The sequence below is a fragment of the Oncorhynchus mykiss genome, chromosome 18 (genome assembly GCF_013265735.2).
Source record: "Oncorhynchus mykiss isolate Arlee chromosome 18, USDA_OmykA_1.1, whole genome shotgun sequence".
Taxonomy (NCBI): Eukaryota; Metazoa; Chordata; class Actinopteri; order Salmoniformes; family Salmonidae; genus Oncorhynchus; species Oncorhynchus mykiss.
The window spans coordinates 27736109-27752211 of NC_048582.1; the positions used below are offsets into that span (position 1 = coordinate 27736109).

Consider the following 16103-nt stretch of genomic DNA (forward strand, 5'->3'; position numbering starts at 1 on the left):
GGGTGCTACCTTAATTGGCATCCACGTCTGCGGCACCTGGGGAACAGTGGGTTAACTGCCTTGCTCAGGGGCAGAACAACCGATTTTTACCTTGTCAGCTCGGGGATTCGAGCAAGCAACCTTTCGGTTACTGGCCCAACACCACTAGGCTACCTGCCGCCCCAAAGGCTATATGGAGTGAGTTTCTGAAATATGGAGTTGTTTTTTGCTGATGTGAAGCTGAATGAAAGTGAGTACAGGGAGTAAAAACCTCATTTATGCACATTATGGATACAGAGGAAAAAGGGGTTACCCATATTTTTAAGACCTGAGCGATAAACATTTAAAAAATGTGGGCTCTCCTATTTAGTTGGCTATTTTGTTATTTTCTTTTCTTTAAGTTTGCTAACTAATATTAATTGACTCGAGTGATAAGCTATTTGTCAGCGTACCCTAGCTTCAGCGCTTTCGCTCAAAATAGGTTAGACTATAATGAAGAGTTACCGACACATTCTTTCTGATTAGTCTTTTAATAAAGAAACATTTTGACCAAGTTAATCTGCTCATGTTGTGAGCGTGTGTGTGCTTGTGTGGTACACTGATAGCCTATGCCTATAGACAGAAAATATTGTAGAAAATATGTTGAAAGGCTGCCAATTTATTGATTGTGTAAGGCATGGTATAAGAAACATCAGGAGAACTTCTCTCTTCAATTATGAATCTTTAATTAACTCTCCGGACGGTAGGCCACCATGTTCTCTTAAATCGCAATTGTTGGAAAGGAAGTGGGAATGCAGGAGACTCCATCCTTCCGTAGCCTATTTGAATTGTAGGCTTCCTGGTCAAACAGGCTATAAACCTGCCTTTAGTTTAAAATATTAAACTGTACACCACAAGTAAATTATATTAGAAGGGCCTACAACCAAAAATGCATGTTTACTGCCAGATAAGTCAAAAAAAATTGCTGACTTGCAGGGCAAGATCTGGACCAGACGTATTCTAAACTGATTTTTTTGTTAAATGATCAGATCCTGTCGGGTTGGAAATGACTTGCTAATGTGTGGTGCCAGCGCAGTTTGCCACTACCTGAGCACACCTGGGGGCTGCTTGGAAGGATGTACGTGCGTGGGTGAGAGGAAAGCAGCTGTTCCAGTCTCTTGTTCCTTGCTTCAGTTTAAACGGCAGCCCCGCCGCAGCCTACCATTAGGGGTTTGTCCGGGGAGGATGTCGCAATCGATGCTTGATCAAACTGGTTATCCCCTCCCACTGTCTGCTGTCGCCTGAATCCTATCCTTCACTAATTGCATTTTTCTTTCTATGAGCAGTGCAGTGAAAAATATGCCTGATGAGTACTAGCCAATTTTATGGACTAGTTTAGGAGTGTTCTGCATTCAAAGTATTTAGGTGTGACAGCTCAGGAAATTGTTGCAAGCATTAGACCTACCTAAAGTGTTATAATCAAGATTTCTCAAATCGTATGAACAAATCTCTTATTTGATTTGATGTGGGTTTTTTTTACTGTAAATTGCCACCAACCCAATGAATATCCATGATTACAGTTTTGATAATGAGACGGAAATGAAGGCATGAGTCATCTTTCATCTCTCAGTGGATACTAGTTTCCATCGTCATTCTCCCTGAAACGTATTTTTGTGTCCCCTTTTCCCTACTGCATAGTGCGCTACTTTTGACCAGAGCCCTATGCGCCCTAGTCAAAAGGAGTGCACTTTATAGGGAATAGGGTGCCATTTGGGACGCAGAGCTCTGCTTATCTCCCTTTTGTTTGCGAGAGAGATCATGTTGATCCAACAGTACTCTCTCCGTTTGTTTTGCTCGAAAGTGTTTTGAGTCAGTTTACTCCAGCGAGGAGCCATCTCTTATCAGCAATGAGCTCCTTGCCTGACATAATTTCCTGTGTTAGTCTCAGCTATAATAGTCTAGTCATTTCCAATTGTTATAAGATTGTACGAACCTTTATGATGTCTTATAGTAGGCCTCATAATAGGTTATGGCTGTTATTTAATCCAAATCATTTTAAGGAGACGGTAATAAGACATAAGGGACCATGCAAGTCTTATAATGCGTTATAACCACATCATAATGCATTGCCTGTCAGCATTTAAGTTAAGTGTTACCAGATATTGTTTTCATGTTGTCTGTGTGTCATCCACTTTTAAGAGTACATTGCAGATTAGAGGCAGAGTTCCAGATACAATAACAATATAATACTTTGTTTCCTTTAACCCTGTTTTGAGAATCTCAACATCAACGTAGAGCTCTATAATGAGGCCAGGTTATGTACTGTGTACAAAACACAGTGTGAACTACAAAATGTACAGTAGTAGGGTCTTACTGACTGGTAACCACCACTTACTGTGTGTTTCAGAACAAGAAGACCTACCTTGACATCATCCACACCTACACGGAGGTGCATGCCACCGTGCACGGTACCAGCACTGTGCACTTGCCCAGCTACGTGAGAAACTACGGCATCCTGAGCGGCCGTGACCTGCAGTTCCTCCTCAGGGAGACCAAGGTGAGAGCAACACGCATGCACACAAACACACCGGGTGAGAGCTTGCAAACACACACACACACACACACACACACACACACACACACACACACACACATATATACAATAAACACACATACACCAGAGTTGAAGAATCCTGCCCTAGAGAGAGGAACCACACTTGCCACACTGTAGGACTCGGGGGCATAGGTACCAAATCATTGCTAAGAGTGATGTGATTGCTCATTAAAAAAAGCCTTGGTTCCTTGATAAGATTAGAAATACTTTATTTATCCCCAATGGAAAGTTGGTTTGTCAATCAACAGCATGTACACAACATCAACAATAGGTGTTCTAAGACGTTCATACAGACACTCTGTTTGTTGGGAGTGCGACACCCCCCTGTGACTTCACTATGCATCGCAGTGAGTAGATGGTGTATGATGTCACTGCCATAATGACGTTGCTCAAAGTGTCAAGGCGAGTGTCAGGATCTCTCAGCACTTCATTAGTCATAGTGATCTCACCCAGAGTGCCTCAGCAGGGCCTCCATTCATGTCATGCCCAGGCCTGCCACTGCTCGTGACACAATGCAACTGCTCAAGGTTCACTTCTTCTGAAGCACCTCCAACCACACTGCCTGTTTTCAAGCCACACAACTGGTCTGTTTGTTATGTATAGCCCACTCATATGCTGGTGCACTCAAATAGATCTGGGGCCAGGCTATACCGGTCCTAAATAGTCTGAAAAGAGGCTGTGATTATGTGCAAGCCTGTCGGGAGAAACTGTGGAAAATCCAGAAATCAAACTATAGCAAGATTCAGGCTTGAAAAAGAGAGTGATCAGAGATCTTTGGAAGGAGAGGGAGAGAGCGTGGAGGAGATCTTTGTAAGGAGAGGGAGAGAGCGTGGAGGAGATCTTTGGAGGCAGAGGGAGAGAGAGAGTGGAGGAGATCTTTGGAAGGAGAGGGAGTGTGGAGGAGATCTTTGGAGGGAGAGGGAGAGAGAGTGGAGGAGATCTTTGGAGGGAGAGAAAGAGAGGGGAGGAGATCTTCAAGATCTTCTCATTAACCTGGTGTTTGGAAGCCCGGAGGGAGCGCTAATGAATCACCATAAATCCAGACCTGTTTAGCAGCAGCATTGTGTTGGGATAACAAGAAGAAGGAGGCAAGGTGTTTTCCAGCCACGCTTTCCTCCCTGCTCCACTTTATGAATAAAGCATTTACCTGCTAACAGATTGCCTGTGTTAATTGCTCCCACAAGATTTTTTGGCAATACGACATGGAATACATAGATACAGTATAAAACAGGGCAGGGGTGGAAGGCACTGTATTGAGTTGGCAATGAACCAGCATTATACTGCCCTAGTATAATATTATATGGCATTGGTACTAAGACAAGCATTTCGCTACACTCACATTAACATATGCTAAACACGTGTATGTGACCAATAACATTTGATTTGATTTTAATGCTTTGGCTGTAGCTAATGGGGATTCTAATTAAATACTAAATCTCCTGAAACGTACACTAACTTGCGTTTACAACCGTATTGAAGACTGGGCCCATGTTGTTCCCGCTTTCATTGGATCTAAGGTCCTAATTATCTCTTTATGATTTGAGAGACAGAATTTTGTACCTAGATAGAAGTACAGTAGGCTACAATTATTGTCCTCCCGCTCTACATGCAATTTGCGTCTTCCCTGTGTGGTATGAGGTTTGACCATGGGTTGTTTGCATAGCCAGCCTATCCCTCAGACCAGTTGAACGGGTTCATCTCATCTCCTCTGTCATGCTATGCCAAAGGGCCCTTCTATTGAAATAACAGTCCAAGATGAAGCATTGGTCTGGAGTAGGGTGACGTTGCCCCTACACTCTGATCTTGGGTCAGTTTAGCATTTTCCCCACTAATGGTTATGGTTAAGATTCAGGGAGGGTAAGCTGACCCTAGAACAATATCAAATCAGAGTTTATTTGTCCAGTGCACAGCACAGTACAGTAACATGCTTGCAAGCATCTATTCTGTTATTAGGGGAAACTTCACTCCAGATCCATGCTATTGCAAAAGGGCCCTTCTGTGGAAATAACAGTCCAATGTGACACATTAGTCTGCAGTATTTAGTGCTGGATCACTGGCTTTTCTCTCCTAGGTCTCGGCCTTCTTTATACTGGCATATGACCACATTCTTCTTCTGAAGTTGTTCAAGTACTGTATTTCATTGAAGGTATTTACTACTTTTCCCTTTCACATCGCTAGCTACCTGTTTCTAAGTGATAACTGAAGCACTCAACTTCTCACCACCCCCTATATCCTTCTCACAATTTCCATTTAGCATATGCTACGCTATGCTTTTGTATGCTGTGCAATTCTATGCTGTGCTATGCTACACTACACTGTCTGAGAGGAGTTTGCTCTATAAATAGCAGCTGTTTGTCAGGCCTGTGGGCTCACTGGGCTGCAGTCTTGCCTGGGAGGAAGCACCACCAGTCAGCCTCTGCTGCCACCTGTTGACAAAACGCTGAAAGCTGCAGTCAATCCTATCTACTGTCTGTCCCACTGCTGTTCAGTGGGGTTCTCCAACTCCGGTTCTGGGGAGCTACTCTCCTGGGACTGCGGGCTTTTTCTCCAGCTCGTCACTAACACACCTGATTTTTAAATAATCATGATAAGGATTTCACTCTGGACCATGATTAGATTAATTAGATGTGGTACTGCAGGGCTGGAACAAAACTCTGCACACCCAGTAGCTCTTAAGGAGAGTAGTACGGTACAGTGGCTGAGGAGAAGGATGATATTGGAATAGGTTGAAGAGAAAGGAATGGTATGGGAGAGTCCATGTACAGGAGTGTTGCCAACAGTGGGCCGAACTGAAGAGACCCTCTGTCTCCCCAGGCATGGCCGGCACTGACCCGGTGGGATCTGGCCCTCGCCGACTCACAGACCAGCCATTGTGGCCGTCGCCGGCCCTCCGCTATAACAACCCCAGCTCCAATGGCTCTCTCTTTACTAATGGGGCCTCAGACAAACACATTATTGTGGCACGCTTCACGGGCTAGTCACCTCTGGTTCCAGCATGTTAGAAGAGCCTCTCAGATATTTGCTTTGGTCATCCAGCTCAATGGGTTTTCTATTATCCTCTGTGTGTGTGTGTGGAGTCTTTGTTGGGGTGATTGGCATGGCCTCTTCTCTCCAATGACAGGACCGTATTTGTGCGATGAGCGTTTTTTTTCACGAGAAGTGCGAGTAATACAAGTGCTGTAGCTGCTGTACTTGTATCAGTGCCGAGTAGTGCGTGAACGAGATGGCTTCAATGTTAAGTACATAAAACCCACTTATTTACAGAGTCTGGCTATGCCAATATTCCTCTTTTTTAATACAGATCTTTATTGCTACTATATATATATATATATATATATATATATATATATATATATATATATATATATATATATATATATATATATATATATATATATATATATATATATATATATATATATATATATATATTATTATTATTATTATTATTATTATTATTATTATTATTATTATTATTATTATTATTATTATTATTTCTTTATTTTTATATTTAAAATAAATAAATAATAATATTCACCACTCACTAATTCAGTCATTAACATTTTATCCCTGGCATGCATGTGTTTTTTCCCCAAGTAAATACAGGTCAGGGGTTTCAAACCCGTGAGTCTCATCCAGAGACCAACCCTAACAACACCCACACCCCTTACTCCCTCCTCTGGTCATTGTTTGTCTCTGTGTGTGCACGTTTTCATTCTACCATGTGTGTGAACTCCTCGTTAGCCCCTCCTTGGGCCGACACACACACAGACCACACAAAAGCAAGACAGGAGAAGCCCTCTTTTACGACCCAGTTTTAATAGCAGAACACTTAGGGATGGTTAAAAAACAATAAAAGCTGTTACTGGTGCAGAGGAAACAAACGGACACGGCTGTGGGAATTCCAGGAAGTAAGAGGTGTCTCCTCTTATTTCTCAGAAGAGGAAAATATTTCTCGAACTCACACCTGCAATAGTTTTTTTCATCCTGGCACTGATTCTGCTGATGGGGTCTTGCAATAACTGTGCTATGTAGTTGTTGTTTCCTACTTAACTTAGTTGAATGCATTGATTGTAAGTTGCTCTGGACAATAGCATCTGCTAAATGTCAATGTAAATGTAATGCTCTTTTTCTCCACAGCTGTTTGTCGGCCTGTCCTTCCCCTACGAAGGCCCCGCCCCCCTAGAGGCCATAGCCAATGGCTGTGCCTTCCTCAACCCCAAGTTCACCCCTCCCAAGAGCAGCAAGAACACAGACTTCTTCAAGGGCAAGCCCACCCTGAGAGAGGTGAGGCGCCACTCTGTCCAGGGACACCAGTCAAAGCGCGTGTGTGTGAGGGAGAGAGACAACCTAGTCCTCTATTCCCTTCTGTGCTGCTACCTCTCCTTTCTTTTATTCATGACAGGTCCTCCGTAATAAGTCAGTCTGGTGTTTGTTGAAGGATAGGGTCTAGTTTGTTGAGCGTGTGTGCACGATAGTTCTTCTTCTGTGATGTGGCTCTCCTATTGAAGTGAACTACTGTGTCGTGTGTTTGATCCTGTTTTTAGCCTGCCAAGGGACTGTCTATTTATTAGCTGACTAGCTTATTCAGCCAATGTGACTTCAGTATTGTCTGAGGTCGATGATTGATAGTGCACAATCATCTCTGGATAAGAGCATCTGCCAAACCTGCTAAATGACTCAAATATAAACGTGAATAAATAATAAAACATAGCACTATATATCTTGTCAAAAATATTTTTATATCAGTTGAAGAAATTCAATAAAAATGTGTTCCCATGCAGTTGACCTCCCAGCACCCATATGCTGAGGTGTATATTGGCCAGCCCCACGTGTGGACGGTGAACATCGACAACCCTGCGGAGGTGGAGAGAGCCATCCGCTCAATCCTCAGTCAGAAGGTACCCTTAAAACACACACACACACACACACAAGCATAATACATGTTTCCCTGCTCACATTCTCTCCTTTCTATTCTTTTAGCACAGTCTGAAATGAAAACTCTCCCAGTCTCATTTCCTAAAGCCTCAGATACACAAACGATTGTACCAGTCAGGGAAGCAGAGAGCATGATCACAAATTCCAAGGGGGCCCGAATAGAAGAATAAGAGTAATTCACAGAGAGATGAATTGAGAATAGCAAAGTGAGAGCTTTTCTATCTCTCTCCCTCCTCACTGGTCCCGTGCATATTTAAGTCCAGGGGCAAGCAGACCTCGTGGCTGTGTCCCCAATGGCAGCCTATTCCCTATATAGTGTACTCCTCTATGGGCTCTGATCAAAAGTAGTGCGTGCGCTATGTAAGGATTAGGGAATGTGGTGCCATTGGGAACACTGACCTCGTGTTGTTCTGCAGGGGTGCCCGAACAATGGGTATGTTCATTAGAGAAGTCTCATGGTTTCTGTGTCTCATATAGTGTCCAGACCAACAGCCCTCAGCTTAATTTTTCTCGCTGGAGAAAATATTGCACTACTTTTGACCCAGGTCCCTGGTTCTGGTCAAAAGTAGTGCATCATGTAGGGAATAGGGTGGCATTTACCATGCACCCTCTGTCTCCTCTCTCTACGGCCGAGAGCGTAGAATGTTATTCCACCAATCACAAAGGTTTATTCACCAATTACAGAGTTTCACAGCACCTTATCTGAAGTTGTTTCGATGGAACAAGGATGCAGCTCAGTAGTTTGTCTCATTGAGTTTTGCTCTGTTGACTACAGAATGTAATGACTATAGTGTGTGGAGTTCTCGCTGATATCCTTGGCGCTACTTGTAGGTAGTTGGTTGTGTATATATATATTTCAGGAGTGTGTCCGTCTAGAAGGCCTCAGTCAGGGTTAGAGAGTTCTGACGTGCGTGCGCTCACATACTGTACACACACTTGCGCTCTCTCTCTCTCTTCAGCCCTTTCTTTTCTCACTGACCCACTTCAGTATCTGTCCCACTATAGGCACATCTGAAGCAGACATGCATGTACTCTAAGCAAGCTGACTAACATTCTACAGCGTATAAGTGCTTATGTCCAGCTCTATTCTGACTCTGTGTTTTCTATCCTCAGATCGAGCCCTACCTGCCCTATGAGTTCACCTGTGAGGGGATGCTGCAAAGAGTCAACGCTTTCATTGAGAATCAGGTACGACCTCGCTATAACTGTCCTCTCCATTCTCCGGTACAACAGTCAGAGCCTTTGCACACAATTGTGTCAACCCCAACTGTCATTTTATTTTGGCACGCTTTCCAGTAAGTGCAGATCGGGAACAAGATCAGCATAGTTTTGTTACACACTGCTTCTTTCTATCATGGTTTAGGCAGGGAAAGGCTAAATAACTATGCCTCTCTGATTTGCTTCGGCAGACTGGCGCCAAGGCCCATATTAACAAAGTAGTAGGAGTGCTAGGATCAGTTTGATGTTTTACGTCGTCATAAATAAGAGGGGTGACCTGATCCTAGATCAGTATTCCTACTCCGAGACGCTTCTTGATTACAGGCCCAGATACGTTAACAGGCCAGCTTGGCTCCCTTTTAACGGCCTGAGCCTTACTAAAATTGACATTATTGAAAGAAAGAAAGTATCAGAGCCTCTGAAGTATTCTACAGTGCATTTTCACTGAAAAAAAAGGACCGCCGTCCTGTTTCAGGTTAGAGCCCAACTGGCCTCTCCTCTATTTGTCATGCCCTTGGATATAATATTTCTGTCTTGTAGGGTATATCATCTTTCTATGAGGTTCTTATCTTGGTGTTGACTTTGTAGCTGCTGATGACAGCACGCAGCTGCTTTTCTCTTCATCGACTGTGGACAGATTGGGTTCTGACTGTATCTTTTTTTGCAGCGTTTTTTTTTTGTGAGTCGTGACACACTTGGCTCTGTGCCCGTTGCTCTCTCGGTGTCTCCCTCCCTCTGCATCTGTCCTGCCGCACTTTGTGAGAACTGCTGATGTAAAAAGGGCTTTATAAAATACATTTGATTGAGCCTGTCTGAACGAAGAGACGTCCCTATGCGCACTTGTCATTTGACAAAAGGGTCCTATGCCAGCCCTGGGGAAATGTCACTTTACACACTGTGAACAAACAAGCAGTCAATAGTGTGCTGTCTGTCCTATCGATGGATATGAGCTGTTGCCATTTTTTTATGAACTGTTCCACGAATATGAAATTACTTTACTATAAAACTCTCCAGTGTTCTCTCTCCCTGCCTCTCTCGCTCTCTTTCCCTTTCTCTCCCCCACCCCCATTCACCCTTTACTGTCTCTCCTTTTCACTCTAGGATTTCTGCCATGGCCAGGTGATGTGGCCTCCCCTCAGTGCTCTGCAGGTGAAGCTGGCTGAGCCGGGGTGCTCCTGTAAGAAGGTGTGTCAGGAGGAGCAGCTCATCTGTGAGCCCTCCTTCTTCCAGCACCTCAACAAGGACAAGGACCTGGCCCGGTTAGTGTGTGCACATATAGTACACCTTAACATGCATTTTGCTTTCTACCCAACAGGTGGCAGTATAGCATACATTTACATTCAATACCTGTCCGCTGCTGTGCTGAATTTGTATCACTAGAGGTCACACACAAGCTATTCCCTTTATAAAGTTTCAGAGAAAAAGTGAGACAGATCTGAGGGAAACATCATTTATAGCAGTTGTCAAATGTCAAATGTCAACTTAAACAATTTCAAATTAAACTCAGTCGTCAGTGTCAGCAGCGAGTGGTTATTGAGACGTCAGGACTCAATGTAATGGCTGTATCCAGACTGTATCACATCCGGACGTGATTGGGAGTCCCATAGGGTGGCGCACAATTGACCCAGTCGTTCGGGTTTGGCCGGGGTAGGCCGTCAATGTAAATAAGAATTTGTTCTTAACTGACTTGCCTAATTAAATAAAGGTTCAATATAAAAATAAAAAAATGGGGATCAAGTAAAGGAATTTTCTCTTTGAGCTGCAGTGCATCGTAGCAGACACAGTGATGCTCAATCTGTCTGTCTGTCCAGACTGATATCCCAGATGCTTAAGTACAGATACATTTTTACTTGTGTGTCTTTGTTCTGTGTATTGTGTCTTATGTACTCCCAGCAGCATAATTCATTTCCCTGTGTGGACAATAAAGTAGAACTTCATATTTACCATTTTCTGTCTCAGGTTCGGCATGGACTGCCAGACGGTGGAGTCGTCGGGCGACACGGTGGTGCCTGCGTACAGCGACGCACGTCACCACTGCGTCTTCCAGTCGGACCTGCTGCTGTTCAGCTGCGCCGGCGCCCACCCCTCCCTCAAACGCGTCTGCCCCTGCCGGGACTACATGAAGGGCCAGGTGGCGCTGTGCAAAGGCTGCCTATAGCCCCTGTCTGTCTGGGTGTGTGGAGAGGATCGAACTGGAGTGGATTGGACCCCGTACCCTTCCAGAGCGCTGCAGGGAAAAGGGGGGGGGGGGTTGGGGACCTCTAGCTCTGACCACTCAGATGGCTTGACTCCTCCCCCTAGCTCCACACCTGCAGCCTAACTCCTCCCACAGCCAGTCCTCTGGAGGGAGGAAGAGCCGCCTGGGAACTAGACAACCATGAGATATTTGTATTATTTATGTCTGTTTTTAATCACCTGAACTTTGACCTTTTTAAGGCATTTTGATCAGCTTGTCAGACAGACACAGAATCGGCAGAAAACTGGAAATTCAAACGGTGGACAGAGAGCTATATACATATTCTGGGAACTAGGAATGTCAATGAAACAGTTTCCAGTAAGGCACGGGGCAGGAGGAAAGGAGGGTACAGAAAAGAGACATTGAGCATCAGCCTGAATTACTTGAATCAATGAGAGTCGCTGTATATTTGAGGCGGAGCGCATGGCAACAGAGCTCCCTACTACCCCTAGGCTGTGTGGCAGTGGGTGGTACTCTCTCTCTCCAAGCTTGTAGTCGCATCGTGGGACCAACGAGCTGGTGTGTCGCCACACTCGGCATGCTTTCCTTTCTGCCCCTGTCCCCTTTGAACTATGTCGGTTTGCACTGGAGACCCATAAGGGGCCGTCCCAGGCAATAAGGCTCAATGTCCACACTAGCATACTACTTAGGATGAAACAATGCACAGGGCATGTATTCTGAATGGTATACTCCAATGGAAAGTTGCCCATAGATCCTGATCTATGGTCAGTTTTTATTTTCCCTTATTTATGGTTAAGGTCACGATTGGGGGGAGTGGAAGCTAATCCTAGATCTGTACCTAAGGGAAACTTCACCAAAAAGAATGCAAGTGTGAAGAAGAAGCAGAGCCAGTTTTACACTGTAACTGTACCGCTCCCCATAGTAGCGTCTAGACGGGAGTGGTCAGATGTAGATATGTTGATGTTCCAAATCACAAATCACTTTTAATCCTGAGGAATTGTCCCTCGTGGTCATTCCCAACAACAGCTCACATACACACAGTACATCATAGCTCCTCTGTAGCCCTGCATGGTAGATTGACCCTCCTCATGTTCCCAATGTGCAGACTAGACACGTTCACTGCCACAGACACCTGACTGACCAGTTGGGATGTGAGCAAAATAATTGCCAGTAGCCAATGAAAAATCATCATTTTTAATGAATCAATTTCAATCAAATGTTTCAATAAATTATTGTCAGATCAGTCACATGCAATAGCTACTTGATGGGAGTCTGTGTGACATAGATTATATAGTGTAGTGGGAAAGGTCACACATGCCCATTGCCTTGACCACAATAGATTTATCTGAAAAATATTCGAAATTATTTAAGATTTAAGATTGATCAAGAATATTTGTATTCTAGATAAGTATTTATGTATACACTAGACTGAAAGATCACATACAGTACATCCATAGAAATAACTTTGTAAGTTATAGCTCTTGACAGAGCAACACACACACCTGCAACTTTAGTGTACTTGTTTCCTTCATTTGGAGATTGTTTAGGATCCTAATTTGCTTGCCAAGTTTATATTCTTTAAGTGACAATAAAAGTTTGAATTAGTAGTCCTTGTTGTGAATGGAAATAATGCACTACTTTAACAAAATATATGACTAATACTGTATATTCTTCATATGGGTTTTAATTTGTTTATTTATTTTGTATACAGATATGTTTGCTGAATTGTTTCTTTTTATTTATAGAAAAGTTCTTTTTACAGAGGCTAATTGTATTTATCGAAAAATAATATAACGTGTACATTCAAGTGGATGGATGAGACGGGAGTTGTTTGTCCAATCTGACTCCACCCTCCAGCAACAGTGATGAGAGAGAATGAGGAATTAAAGATAATATCCAAATGCTTTGGAAACTTGGCAGCAAAAAAAATCAACTTAAACTGGTCAAAAGTAGTACACTATATAGGGAATAGGGTGTCATTTCAGACGCACCTTGAGACCGTCCACAAAGACTGATGAAATGTGTTGGTCAGTAGTGACAGATGTCGCTCTCCTCTCATCACTGTGCTTTCGGGGTGATGATGATGATGATGACATTGGGACAAAAGCAGCGCACACTTTTGATTTTTTTATTGTAAATGCCAGCAAGAACCTCGTGACATTTTTATTTTCAGATCTTAATGCAAACCATTTGCACATGTGAAAATATAGATACGTTGTCTTTTAGATGGTCACTTACATTTTATGACTTGCTATTTTTCCCGTTCTGTCCAGATCAGTTTTTATTAAGTTTGTGTATACGATCTGCAGCCAAGCTACCGTTATAAAAAGTACATGACGTGCCTTTTGATGGTTATTACTAGACTTATCGTACCTGCCCAATAGATCTACCGGACCTAGTGCCAGAGAAAATTGTTAGTCGAGTTCACAGTTTGCTAGAAGGATAATGTTTCTTATAACATTAACTGTAAAGGTAAACAGTAATTGTATGTGTTGGACTTTGATGGTTAAAACAAATGTCTTAATGCTGTTGTGGACATGTTTACCGAAGGCTTGTAGTGGGGTAAAATACAGCATATGAAAGCATCTGCTTTTTTTTGTGGCAGTGGCCTTGTTCTACTTGTATTAGAGTCAACTATTTCTTTCCTTTCATTGGTTGTTTATAAATGAGTGATCTTGAGAACCAATATAAATAGCCTCCATAATTGTCTATTTGAAATTGGTTTGTCCTAAAATGATAGCTGAAAGGAAGATGTGTTATGGACATGAGAAGAGTTCCTTCAGTCTCTTTAACCCAACATTTGAAATGTCTTCGTTGTCAAATCTGCATTTGCCTTCATACATATTCATTGACTTTTTTTTCCCACAATCTCAACCTTGTTTTAAGCTATCATGGAAAAGCTAAAGCAGCGATTGTTCTGGGACTAAATTACGACTGTACAAAAAAAAAACACATTTTGTTTTCAGTTTGACGAATAAGTGGGATATAACTTTATTTTTCAATAAACCTTTTTCTGTGACAAATGGGTCTGTCAGGTGTGTTCTATAGAAATGTACATTGTTTAACACTACACACCTCATCTGTGTTAGCAAACAGGAGTCGTCTGCCTTTCTGCTGTTTTACTGACAGTTGATTGTGTAAAGCCTAAGCAAATCTTTACTGCTGCTATCAAAAACAGACCACTGAACCACATTGTGCAGAGTTTACAATCGTTTGAGGGTTAGATACAATCCGTAGCGCTAAAGTTCCACATTGTAGCCTGTGACATTAAAGGCAATCGTTGATTTAGCCGTGTCAGCGGAGACTGCATTCACGCTAAACGCTGCTGCATGTCGGCCCAACGGGACATTAGCTTTACACTTCAAGTATACTATATAGCTGAACTTCGTCGATAAGCAATGAATCCAACCCTAAGTTGTGTAGGAGCTCAAATTAACTATTTTGCAGTACCTTAAATACATATTCCTAGGTCGTGTTCATTAAGTCATGCAAAGGAGAACATTTGTGTTTTCCAATTGGAAACGGTTGTTTCTTATTGGCCAAAAAATGAGTACATACAGCATAAACCTCACATGCACCACAAACACCGAATCATTTATGTGAATGCATTACCATCTATGCTAGACAATCAAACAGCGTTTACAAGAGCAGTTCCCTGCAAGTAAACTTAAAGTTTCCAGAATTGTGTGGTCTGTTCAGGTATGCAATATTAATATATGCATTTTGTAGAGCAGATATGATTTTCCATCTTGTAAAATAACTCTATTCATTACATTTCTATCTGCAATGTTCTGAGCAGTTTACTTATCCATTGACCGGAGGGCACATTCTGTATGAGGCCTTTTTCCTGTGCAGTGAAAATGTGGCTTGGAAAGGATGACATTTCCATCTACTAATAAATTATATGCTTCCTTTGATTGGTGTCTGAGACCAGCGAGCCATGTAGCCCAAAGGCTGGGCAGATGGTGATATTGAATCATTTCAGTCCAAATGCATTGTATGCAGCCAGACACCCCACAGCCCCCACGAGCGCTGAGGGACCATGTTCCTGACATCGGACTATTTTTATGTAATACATCATTTTGACAGTAACCCTCCTAAAAGTCATTCAGAAACATTATTTAATTTCCACATGTACTAGGAAGCTAAGTGTTTGTTTCTTGGGCTTCAGTAATGTACCTGAAAAAGTGCCTCCCCACTGGGCACACACTGGTTGAATCAACATTGTTTCCACTTAATTTCAATGAAATTACATCAAATTAACATTAAATTGATGTCTGTGCCCAGACCTTGAAAAAAAAAATATATATATATAATAATAATAACAACCTTACTGGGGTCCAGAGAAACTGCATATCCCCCATGGATCAGTTTGTACCTAAGAAAGGGGGGAAAATAGGCATACTTTCTTTATGAAACACTATTCTCCACAATCATGCTAGAGTGGCTAATTCTACTTCATGATGTTGCTCCCTGCATTCAGCCAGGGGTAAACAGACTGCTGCAACCCGATTGGCTGAAAACGATACGCAACATTTGGGGACTACCATTCCTAGGCATTTTTGTTGCCTTCTCACCATTAAATATAGTTGAGGAAATTGACAACATTGCGGCCTGAATGGAGAATGTTTTAGGTATGAAGTGGTCCACGAGTGACAAGCATCATACAATGCGTTTGGAAGGTAAGATTAAACGACTCAGTATCGCCAATCTGCTAGCCTTTGGACAAAGAGCCATGGGGCTCCAAGGAGCTTGTCACGTTCCAGGCCGACTACATTGCAGACATGCATTGCATCAATCAATGGTTGTGTGTCACATCATCGGCTGCAGAGTTGAGCATCAGATTAATTTATCATATGACATGGTAAACTAATATTAGGGTTAGGGGTAGTGAGATCTGGAATGCTTCCGTAATATAGTCAGCCTGGAACGCAGCCTTAGTGTTGTGGTAATATCCATACTTTTTGACTGAAAACAGTCACAGAAAACAAAGGTTACAAGTGTTGCAACTCTTGCCCAATTACATTATCGAAGTAAACTCAAACATCCTAAATCCTGAACTTAGTACATCTAATGACACTTTCCTTTGTGAACACAAATATAGACTTATCTTAAGCACTCAACACAGAACATCAGCGCAACCGATTATCTAACAAATCTAGTTTTTGCTTAAATTGG

General features: G+C 42.6%; 1 protein-coding gene across 3 annotated transcripts in view; it reads left to right on the plus strand.

Annotated features, from left to right (window-relative positions):
• The window catches only part of LOC110495947 (alpha-1,6-mannosylglycoprotein 6-beta-N-acetylglucosaminyltransferase A), a 120584-nt gene extending 106632 nt beyond the window's left edge, over positions 1-13952 (plus strand). For all 3 annotated transcript variants that reach the window (XM_036952457.1, XM_021571491.2, XM_021571492.2), the window contains 6 exons: positions 2366-2515; positions 6713-6859; positions 7357-7473; positions 8624-8698; positions 9830-9987; positions 10688-13952. In XM_036952457.1, coding sequence (XP_036808352.1) covers positions 2366-2515; positions 6713-6859; positions 7357-7473; positions 8624-8698; positions 9830-9987; positions 10688-10886 — 846 coding nt within the window. In that variant the 3' untranslated portion in view covers positions 10887-13952. The remainder of the gene's footprint in view (positions 1-2365; positions 2516-6712; positions 6860-7356; positions 7474-8623; positions 8699-9829; positions 9988-10687) is intronic.
• Positions 13953-16103: the final 2151 nt, after the last annotated feature.